Genomic DNA, 12245 nt, shown 5'->3' on the forward strand with positions numbered 1-12245 from the left:
AATCATAATTCAGTCTCTGAAATTTCCATCTGAATCAGTAAAAATATGACCTTTAAAACATGGTTAGTGTATTTATGGCAAAGTTAATTTAACACGGTTCAAGAGCATTAGGTGAATAAGCCCACCCATGAGATCTCAAGAGAACTAATCAACTTATCAGGAGACACAGATTTAAGGACTGGCTCTGCCCTTTTTATAACTGTACAGCAGTCACTTGTCCTTCCCTAGGTCTCAATTTCCTCTTTTATAAAACAAGATTCTTAACTTCACCTATACCTCATACGGCTATTAAAAGAATCAAATGTGAAATAGCTTAGAAATTAAAAACATTCTATAAAGATGCTGTAATTCTAGCACTGATTTTAGTAAGGACCAACAGGACAGACCCTGGAGCTCCAGCACAGTCACTCCTAACTTTGTCACTGCTGCTGCTAAGCTGCTTCGGTCGTGTCCGACTCCGTGCCACCCCATGGACGGCAGCCCACCAGGCTCCCCCGTCCCTGGGATTCTCCAGGCAAGAACACCGGAGTGGGTTGCCCTAGGTGTACCCTAATGACATTTCTCTAAACAGACCAGTATCCAGACAGAGTTGAAATAGGTTACAAACGTTATTGTCTTGGCCAAGTTCTTTCTTTTTGTCTTTATTCCATCTTGTCATTGTCAATTCCGTGGTTTTTAAAAGGGAGATGATCCCACATAAGAATGGATAAAGCAAATGCGGTCAAGTTGAAATGATGATAATCTGGTTGACAAGTCTATGGGAGTTCATTTACTACTTCACTTTTATTTCATATGTTTCACATTTTTCTTAACAAATATTTTAATCTACTAGTATCAACACCTATTTGTCTTATATTTTCCAACCACTTGCTACTTGAATCCTGCATTTCAGACCTCTCTTCTAATCATCTGTCATTCTCATTTCTGAGCCAAGCAAATCTTAGCAGCTAGCTACTGCATTTCCTTCCACTCTTTTCTCACTGACCCTCAGTTCCAGCCAGAGTCCTCACTTCCTCAAACACACCAATCTTATTTTTGCTCTTGCTGTTTCCTCTTTCTGGAAGGTTCTTACTCCTAGATTTTCACATGCCCCTCCCTCAACTCAGTGAGGTATTTGCTCACCCAGAAAGGGCCTTTCCTGACCAACTCATGTAAATTAGCAATCATCACTCTTTAGCCTCTTATCCTGCTTTATAGCGGTAAAGATTTTATTATAATTTCAGTTCAGTCCAATTGCTCAGTCATATCCAACTCTTTGCGACCCCGTGGACTGCAGTACACCAGGCTTTCCTGTCCTTCACCAACTCCTGGAGCTTGCTCGAATTCATGCCCATTGAGTCAGTGATGTCATCCAACCATCTTATCCTCTGTCATCCCCTTCTCCTTCTGCCTTCAGTCTTTCCCAGCATCAGGGTCTTCTCAAATGAGTCAGTTCTTCGCATCAGGTGGCCAAAGTTTCAGCTTCAGCATCAGTCCTTCCAGTGAATATTCAGGACTGATTTCCTTTAGGATTGACTGGTTGGCTCTCCTTGCAGTCCAAGGGACTCTCAAGAGTCTTCTCCAATACCACAGTTCAAGAGCATCAATTCTTCAGCGCTCAGCTTTCTTTATGGTCCAACTCTCACATCCATACATGACTACTGGAAAAAACACAGCTTTGACTAGATGGACCTTTGTTGTCTATAATTTATTTATATGTTATATGTATTTTTAACATGTCTGTCTTCCTCCCCAATGTATTTACAACATAAAAGCCAACTCCACCTGACACAATCTTTCCATGACCTGAACTATCTTCTTAACACCAATTATGCTTCTTCAGATACCCTATTAAATCCAACTCATGCTTCCCCATACATGCGTCTGTTTCCTTTCTCTATGACTCTGCCCAGGTAGTGACCATCACCAGTCACATGCTCAAATGCTACCCCACACTGTAAGACAGTTTAAAGACCACCTTCATGGATATTCCTGGCTGACACTTCCTGAACTGCTATAATTCTTCATGTGAACCACTCCAAAGGCATTATTCTTCTACACTCTATTTTACTTATTTTAAAATTTCTCCTAATAACATGCAGCTTGTGTGCAGGATCTGAACAAATTCACTTTTAGACCTCTGAGTTACTTATGTAAAGAAGGAATGAAAATATTTGTATATCTATTTTTTGGGTATTATAATTAAGTATATGCATTACTGTTACTATATCAAAGGGCAGACAGAAAAGTAACGCAAAAACCCTAAAATACACTAATAAATACCTAATGCAACTACTCTGCTTTCCCTTTTTGTTGCTGTTGGCAAAAATACACCTGTTTTCCCAACTTCCTTGCTTCTGCCTTTATATAATTTTCCCCTACTAAGTTTCTTAAATTTATTCATATTTCTTTATGCTCAAATCACAGCTCTTTCCTTATTATCGATGTTAAGACTTCCAGGTCTTCGTTGCCAGTTTTCCACAGTTCGCTGTGATCCACACAGTAATGTCATATAGAACCTACATGAACCTTAAGTCACAGGGTTGATGTTTTTGGCTCAGTTCAAAATGTTGACAGTTTTTGCTGTTTTGTTTTGCTTTTAAAGAAATGAAAACTATAATTCAGGTCATCATATTCTAAGAAACTACTATCCATATATCGTTTACTAGTAGAGTGAGAATTAATTCATTCATCAAACTGACCATCAGTTTATGTGCCAAGCTCTGCTATGATTATCCTGAATTACTGAAAAGTTTGATGTACAGAAATTTAAGAGTTAATGGCCAAAATACAGAGTTATAATACATAAAAGAAAAAATCTTATAAGCAAATTTGAGCCCTAAAATGTTTTCATCAAGGATATTAAAAAAAAAATTTAAGTTAGTAGAATTCTAATAAATGAGCAATTTCAAAGGCACAAAATATTCCTAAATCCAACTTTGGTTAACTGTAATAAACTCATACAAACCTTTTAAATTTGGGTATAAATTCAGATTATACTCACACACCTGGTTTTTCTTTTTTCTTCTTTCTTTTAAGTACAATATCCCTGGGTATGGCTAAAAATACAGAGAATGCCTAATATGAATTTACACACAAATTCTGAACAATTACTTGGCAGTGGATTCCTTCAGATCACTGCCATCCAGGTTTAACTCTCTACTGAGCAGGACATTTCTAGTTCAGTATCTATCCAGGGGACATTCAAGTAGCTGAAACTCACAGTGGTAAATCACAAAAAGAATAATTTTTACAATTATAAGCCTCATCATTGGCTGGGCTGCCAATGCTCCCTGTAGTTCACAGGTGTCAAACTTCTGATCATCTCTCAACAGTTCAGATTCAGAGATCTGATCATAAAAAATAAAAAACACGAGTTAAGACAAATATGGTATACATAATTCCCTAGGTTCTCAGAACTAAATATAACTACAATACTTCTTTGACAAATGGTAAATAGCCACACTACTTTAAATCACAAAGAATTCCGAATCCCTCACAGATAGTATATATTCTGCCAACCAGAGCTCATCTTTGACTTTTGAGCGAGAAGTAAATTATCTAGCTCTAAATCCTACATTAAAGCTCATCATACAGACTCAACGTCTTGGGACGATGATGAAACATTATGGCTAGCATTGTCACCTACACAGACAGCAAACTGATTTTTTAACACTGCAAGTGGAGTCGGAAGAACCCATGTTATGCTCCAGACCTGCCCGTTACCCGACGTCAGCTACTACCTCTCTGAAAGTTAAAACATGTTCAACAAATAAATGAGGGAAATAAATCACGGCTGTTCTTCTTATCTAATTGGATTATATCAAATCAGTCTGAGGGGCAAGGTGGAAAAATATGAAAGTGCTACTCTGTAAATCTTTAACCACTATAAATTTGAGAGCTGTTACTAGGATTAGATGTTCAAAGAAATATCTGATTACTTGAATTCAATGTAAGATTAATTTCTTAATATCTCTGTATTCTAATGGGCTAGAACAGTGGTTTTGAGGTGATACAGAATCACTTACAGAATTTAAAACATTAACAACAATAAAAACATACATAGCCCTGGATCTAGCACTACACACTCAGATTTAGGGAGTCTGAGGTGAAGTCCAGAACTCAGTATTTTTTTTAAACATTACACCTAGATTCTGATGCATAATTACCTAGAGACAATACAGGATCAGATGAGCACAAATGTGAACCAATTACTACTATTACTTCAACAGAAACTTCGCTGCATATTTAAATTTAAAACTATAGTTTGACTCAACTTTTATTTCATTTTTATGGGACAAGTATATTGTAGAATTTCATATGCCCAAAGGCAAATGGTAATTGACTTACAATTATGAAGAAATGGCTCTCTTCTTCCCACGCCTTTCCTGTGTCTATATGTGTAGAAGAGTTTATTTAGAACGGCACATGGTTAGACAAACTAACTCAATTTGGACAGTCTAAACTTGATTGACATGGGTTGACTTTAAAAAACAATATAAATATCACCCAATCACCTCAGAACTAGACTTGACTTCTTCTGTGGCTGGTTTAGATGTACCAAGAGTTGAAGTATCATTGCTGCAGTCAGACATACCTAAAAGTAAAATGTGTTAAGCACACATTAAATAATTTAGTTAAGAGAGCTGTATCACTTCACTGATATTCTTACATTCCACAACATAAATTATTTATTTACAGTCAGAATGTGTTTTGCAAAACTATCTACAATCATATGTGTATCTATTGATTGTAACAGGTAAGTGATTCTAAAAACAAACAAAAATTTAGGAAAAGTTTTTATGCAAAATGTAAAAATACATACTTCAATGACTAAAAAATAATTTCATTTAATCCTTATGGATATGAAACAAGTCAAAAGATCAGAGTGTCCACTTGATTTGACAGATGAAAAAACTGATATCCAAAGATGTCACGATATCAAAAGATGAAGCCAAAATATTATTTACTTATGGCCCACATAAAATCAATGTTTCAGATTAGAACTTAGACATGTTCCAGTTCCCTGGCCAGTGCTCTTTAATACTGTCACAAATGTAACTGCTGTCAAAATTAAACACTAAAATCAGATTTCATTCAGTACAACTTTAAGAGGCGATTTCTGCTTCTAACTTGTTCAACAACATTAGAGAATGCCAAGCAAATAAAGAATTAAAATTCAGCAGTGTCCACACGACTAGAAAAAAAATCACTTTTAATTCCAATCTCAAAGAAAGGCAATGCCAAAGAATGTTCAAACTACCATACGATCACACTCATTTCATATGCCAGCAAGATTATGCTCAAAATCCTTCAAGCTAGGCTTCAGCAGTATGTGAACCGAGAACTTCCAGACGTACAAGGTGGATTTAGAAAAGGCAGAGGAACCAGAGATCAATTGCCAACATCCGTTAGTGAGAGAAAGCAAGAGAATTCCAGAAAAAAACATCTGCTTCACGGACTACGCTAAAGCCTTTGACTGTATGGATCACAACAAACTGTGGAAAATTCTTAAAGAGATGGGAATACCAGACCACCTCACCTGTCTCCTGAGAAACCTGTCTGCAGGTCAAGAAGTAACAGTTAGAACTGGACATGGAACAATGGACTAGTTCAAAATTGGGAATCCTAGAAGGCTATATATGGTCACCCTGCTTATTTAACTTATATGCAGAGTACATCCTGTGAAATACTGGGCTGGATGAAGCACAAGCTGGAATCAAGATTGCCAGGAGAAATATAAACAACCTCATATATGCAGAGGACCCCACTCATGGCATAAAGTAAAGAGGAACTAAAAAACCTCTTGATGAAGGTGAAAGAGGAGAGTGAAAAAGCTAGCTTAAAACTCAACTAAAGATCATGGCATCTGGTCCCATCACTTCATGGCAAACAGATGGGGAAACAATGGATACAGTGATAGACTTTTATTTTCTTGGGCTCCAAAATCACTGCAGATGGTAACTGCAGTCATGAAATTAAAAGATGCTTGCTCCTTGGAAGAAAAGCCATGACAAAGTTAGATAGTATATTAAAAAGCAGAGACACCACTTTGCTGACAAAGGTCCTCATAGTCAAGGCTATGGTTTTCCTAGTAATCATGTATGAATATAAGAGCTGGACCATAAAGAAGGCTGAGCACCAAAAAATTAATGATTTCGAACCGTAGTGCTGAAGAAGACTCTTGAGAGTCCCCTGGACAGCAAGGAGATCAAACCAGTCAATCCTAAAGGAAATCAACTTTGAATATTCATTGGAAGAACTGATGCTGAAGCTCCAAGGCTTTGGCCATCCAACGTGAAGAGCTGACTCACTGGAAAAGACCCTGAGGCTGGGAAAGATCGAGGGCAAGAGAAGAAGGGGGTGACAGAGGACAAGATGGATGGATGACATCACTGACTCAATGGACATGAGTTTGAACAAACTTCAGGAGACAGTGAAGGACAGGGAAGCCTGATGTGCTGCAGTTCATCAGGTCTCAAACAGTCGTACACGACTTAGTTACTGAACAACAACAGTAAGGAGATAGAAAAGTAAAATCTAATTCAAGCTAAAAGAGTAGTCAGTCCTCCATATCTGCAGGTTCAAACAAAGATTGAAAATATTTTTAAAAAAGGAAAAAAAAAAACCCTTCGGAAAGTTTCAAAAAGCAAAACTTGAATTTGCCATACACAAGCAAATATTTACATAGCATTTACATTTGCATTACATTATATACTACAAACGTGTACATACTATATACGTATGTACATATTAAATACATATTAGAAGCCTGGCATGCTGCAGTTCATGGGGTCACAAAGAGTCAGACACGACTTAGCGAGTGAACAATAACATATTATAGGTAATTTAGAGATGATTTAAAGTATATGGGAGTATGTGCATAAGTTAGATGCAAATACTGTACCATTTTATACAAGCGCCTTCTTATCTGAGAGTGTAAAAGAACCAATGCCCCACCGATACCAAGGGTGACCGTACTTTGAATCTAATCAAGGAGATAGATAAATAAGCACAAAATACCACATCAGGTACTACAATGCAGAGAAACAGAGAAACAAAAAAACTCATGAAATACAATGAAGGGAACAATTTTTGTGCATGCTCAGTCACTCAGTCATATCTGACTCTTTGTGACCCCATGGACTTAGCCCTCCAATCTCCTCTGTCCATGGGATTTCCCAGGCAAGAACACCAGAGTGGGTTGCCATTTCCTTCTTTAAACAATTTTACTGCTTGCCAACTGAATCCAGTACCACATTAAGAAAATAATACAACATGAACAAGAGGGATTTATCCCAGGAATGCAAGACTGTTCAATTAAGAAAATCTTTTAATATATAATATATTCATTAATCTAAGCTGAAAAACATGGTTTTCTACACAGATGAGAAATCTACTGACAGAATTCAACACCCATTCACAATTCAATAATCAAGGAAGAAGGAATTAAGGGAGACATCTTCAACACGATACAGGCTTTAATCCATTATCTTATTTAATAAATAACACAGGCATTTCCATTAAGACTAAGAACAATGCAAAAACCCACCATCTCTGCTACTATTCAACACTGAACTAGAGGTATTAGCCAGTCCAAAGAGATAAGAAAAATCAATTATAAGATAGGTAAAGAAGTAAACATTTCTTTTTGCAGATCATATAATAGTACACCTGAAAAACTCCAAAAAATCAATGCTAAAACTAAGTAAAAAATAGAAGAATTTAGTGAAAAAGTAGGATAAAGAATTAACATACAAAAGGAGTTTGGGGTTAACATATACACACTACTGTACATAAAACAGATAATTTTAAAATAATATTGAAAAGTAATAATCAGAGGACTTAATGGCAGAGAAAAATTCTATTTACAATAACAACAACAAAGAAGATTAAATAACCTAGGAATAAATTAAACAATGTATAAAGTCTATATGAAAAAAATGTTTACACGTAACTGCTAAGACCCTGAAGACTGAGCAAACAAAAAGACAGATGGTATTCTTAGCCACGATGATGCTGTATGTGCATGCACGCTCAGTCACTTCAGTTGTGTCCAAGTCTTCGAGATCCCATGGACTGCAGCCCTCCAGGCTCCTCTGTCCATGGGATTTTCCCAGCAAGAATACTGGAGTGGATTGCTATGTCCTTCTCCAGGGAATCTTCCTGACCCAGGGATTGAACCCACGTCTCTTGCATTGCAGGCAGATTCTTTACCCCTGAGCTACCAGGGAAGACCATGATGATATTAAAAGAAGTCATTTCTTCCTTACTTAATTTACAAATTCAATGCAATACGAGAAATATATATAACAAGTTAAACTATACAGTTAGACAAGTTACACTACAGTTGATACGGAAAAATCAAACATGTAATAATCGCCAGGAAAACAATGAAAAAGGAAAATCACAAGAGGACTAAATTTGTCAGACATTAAAACATACCACCAAGCATCTATAATTAAAGTAGTATGGCAGTAGCACAAGAATAAACAAAGAGACCAGAATAAAAAGCCAAGTTAGACCATATACACACAAAAATTTAATATATAACAAAGGTGACATCTTAAATCACTTAATTACAAATGGACTTCCCAATAAATAATACCAGGAAAATTAGGTAGCCATTTGGAAAAATACAAAATTAGATCCATATCTCACACCACACACAAGAATAAACTTCAAATGAATTAGGAATCTAGATATAAAGGATGAAAACTCAAATAAATTGCTAAAAGAAAACACACATGAGTTGTACTTTAAATTTTGTAAGAATCTAGAGACAATTTTAAAAACTGATAAATTTGACTAAATAAGAATTTTAAAACTGAATAACACAAGTGTTAAAAAGACAAAAGACAACTGAAAAACTAGGGAAATACTTATACGCTGCTGCTGCTGCTGCTAATTCGCTTCAGTCGTGTCTGACTCTGCGACCCCATAGACGGCAGCCCATGAGGCTCCCCCATCCCTGGGATTTTCCAGGCAAGAACACTGGAGCAAGTTGCCATTTCCTTCTCCAATGCATGAAAGTTAAAAGTGAAAGTGAAGTCGCTCAGTCGTGTCCGACTCTTAGCGACCCCATGGACTGCAACCTACCACGCTCCTCCATCCATGGGATTTTCCAGGCAAGAGTACTGGAGTGGGGTGCCATTGCCTTCTCCTAACATACGCTACAATAGGTTAATAGTCCTAACATAAAGAACTCTTAAAACAAAGGGAAGAAAACAAAAAAACAGAAAGCAGGAAAAAGACATGAACAGACAATTCACAAAAAAAGATTAAAATAGCCTCTAAAATGTAAAAAATGATCAAAATCACTCGTGTTAGAGAAATTCAGGTTAAAACAACACTGAGATACCATTTCTCATCTATTAGATAAGCAAAATTTTTTAAATAACAAAACACTGTGTTACTGAGGATGTGAGGAAACAGGCACTCAGGTACACTGCTGCTGGGAATACAAACTTGTACATTCACTCTGGAGGGAACCTGGGTAACGCCTGACAAAACCACACGCACTCACTTTTGAGCCCAGCAGTCCATGTCCAGGATACATCCTGGGAATGCATCCCCAGCAATACAAAACTACAGACACACTGCTGCATTCTTCACAGATGTAAAGTACTGGGGGGAAGGCACCTAAATGTCTACATACAGGAAGGTGACTGAATAAACTATGACACATCCAGACAATGGAGTACGGTACAACTGTTGAAAAAAATGAAGATCTCTATGATATGCAGTAATTTCCAAGACACAGTGAAAAGCCAAAAAAACCAAAGTTCAAAAGTACCTATAGATACGCTGTCTCAATGTAAGAACAGAAAGGATACATGAAGATACATGCTTCTGTTCACTGGAACAAAAATACAATAAATCAGAGATTACGGAGGTAGGTTACCTACAGGGAATAGGAGAGAAAGGAGTGCGAAAAACTAGGAAATGGGAGCAGGGTAGCAGGAATAAGGAACAAGTGACACCCCTCTGAATATTTAGTTTTAAATAATTCTGACTCTTAGAACCACAGTAATTTTGAGAGAAATTCAAATGGCATAAAATCATAACAAATGAAACTGTATTAAAAAAGAATAAACCAGGAAACGGACGGGGGAAACGAGGATGGGCAAAGGGAGAAGGAGGAGAAGAAAGCGGAGAGAAGGGAGGGGAAGAACGGGGGCAAGAGAAAGGAAAGGCAGGAGAATAGAGTATCCTGCCTGGACACCATGAGGCTAAAGACGGAGAGAATTAGATACAAAGCCTATTAATACAGTATTTCCCACAGGGGTACACGTTAATAATTCTTAAACTACTTTATGTGTGTAACAGAACAGAACAAATATGCGAACAGAATGTAGGTACTAAAAATTTAAGTTTCTCACTGTTGGAGAAAAAATTACAAAGAAAAGAGAAATGCTAAATAAGCACTGTTGTATTGGACTGGAAATAGTTATCAGTATTATTTTTAATATATGTGTATGTATTTGTGTATGTATGTTATACACACACATATGCATGTATGTACTGGCCTCCTAGCTTTGTCCCCTGAGAGGACCTAGAAGCAGTGATACCCAGTAACAATGATGCCATCTGGTACTCAGTCCCTAAACACTGTTTTCCAATAAAAGGAACCACCGTTCTTAAGGAAAAGTGGACGATTCTAAGACTGGGATAAGGACAAGACAAGATGAGCCTGGGACATTTTCTGGGGTCAGAAATAAGAAAAAAATTCAATTAAAAAAGGGGACTTGCCAAAAGAAGAAAGGACCCAACCAGAAGGAGTTCCTAATGGCCACTGCTGGGACATCTTGAGCAACAAAGCAAATCATGATAGTACTAGATTTGAACTCACATAATAAAACAAATACTAATGCGTCCACACTGACATAAAAAATAACCAAATACAAATGGGGTAAAGTGACCACTCCTCACACGAGAATTTCCATTAATGAGCACGAAGTGAAGTGAAGTGAAGTCGCTCAGTCGTGTCCGACTCTGCAACCCCATGGACCGTAGCCCACCAGCTCCTCCGTCCATGGCATTCTCCAGGCAAGAATACTGGAGTGGGTTGCCATTTCCTTCTCCAATTAATGAGCACAGAAAAGAGAAAACCAGAAATCCCCACCAGGCAAACATCACAGTATTAAGTGTTGCAGACGGATGTTAAAATAAAAGGGCAAGTTTGAGGAGAAATAGAATTTACATAATCTGCAAGTACCTCCTATAACTACTCAACTGAAGAAAGAAAGACAGTAAATGCAGAACTCATAGTTCACAGTGAAGAAACTCAGCAGATCTCTCTCAAAGTGATTAAGTAATCACCAGTAGTAAGATATACCAAGAGCATAATCCCTAAGATGCTGAGCTGAGAAGGACAACATCATTTTTGCAGTATTTGTCCCCTAGATGCAGAAGTTCAGTCTAATGATGAGAAAACATTGGAAAAACCCAAACTGAGGAACATTCTATAAGATACTTGACCAGTACTTTTCAAAAGTGACATGGTCATGAAAGACTAGGAAAGTGTGAGAAATGTACATATTGAAAGAGACTTTGGAGAAATGATTAATTTCAATGAGGGTTCCTAGACAGGATCCTGAAACAGAAAAAGGAGAGTCAGTTGAAAATTTGGTGAAACTCTAATAATGGCTGTTGTTTAGTCAATAATATTATACCAATGTTAGTTTCCTATTCTTGATAATTATGTTACGGTTATGTGAGCATCAGGGGAAGAAGGTAAGAAGTATAAGGAAACTACTATTTTTGCAAGTCTAAAATCAGAACAAAATAAACGTTTTTTAAGAACAGTAAAGAAGTCTGAGCAAAGTTAGAGGAATTACCCTCAGATAGGAGGAGGAAACCTGTCCCACAGAGGAAAGAATGAAAGAAGGAAGGAACCCACAGAAACAGTGGCTCGTGGAATGGAAAACGGAAGAAAGCTAGAGGAGTTCATTTTTGCTGCTACTACTTTCAGGAGTTACCATCTGCTCCCGAGCATGAACCAGTAGCACCAAACAGGAAAACATATCCTTATTACACAGCTCAGAAGACCAAATGACAGCTTTAGAATGGGGGCTGCTTACCGGAATGACCACGCCATGGTTAGAAGTTTGCAACTTTCCGAGGCAAGAGGAGATAGAGACAGAGGTAACAACTGAAAATGGCTTGGTGAGGAGGTCTCCACAAAAATCCTGAACTACGCGGTGTGGAGAAGTTGTGGTGAACACATCCATGTCCTGGGATCATGGAACACCCTAACTCACAGG

At 37.4% G+C, this 12245-nt stretch overlaps 1 protein-coding gene across 6 annotated transcripts in view; it reads right to left on the reverse strand.

Annotated features, from left to right (window-relative positions):
* ARFIP1 (ARF interacting protein 1) overlaps window positions 1–12245 on the reverse strand; it is a 138426-nt gene that overhangs the window by 113967 nt on the left and 12214 nt on the right. For 2 of the 6 annotated variants that reach the window (XM_070768981.1, XM_070768980.1), the window contains exon 2: window positions 4497–4576. The exons of the other annotated variants lie outside the window; for them this stretch is intronic. In XM_070768981.1, coding sequence (XP_070625082.1) covers window positions 4497–4574 — 78 coding nt within the window. In that variant the 5' untranslated portion in view covers window positions 4575–4576. The remainder of the gene's footprint in view (window positions 1–4496; window positions 4577–12245) is intronic. 6 annotated transcript variants of the gene reach the window in all.

This window comes from Bos indicus, chromosome 17, assembly GCF_029378745.1.
Source record: "Bos indicus isolate NIAB-ARS_2022 breed Sahiwal x Tharparkar chromosome 17, NIAB-ARS_B.indTharparkar_mat_pri_1.0, whole genome shotgun sequence".
In the NCBI taxonomy this organism is placed as follows: domain Eukaryota; kingdom Metazoa; phylum Chordata; class Mammalia; order Artiodactyla; family Bovidae; genus Bos; species Bos indicus.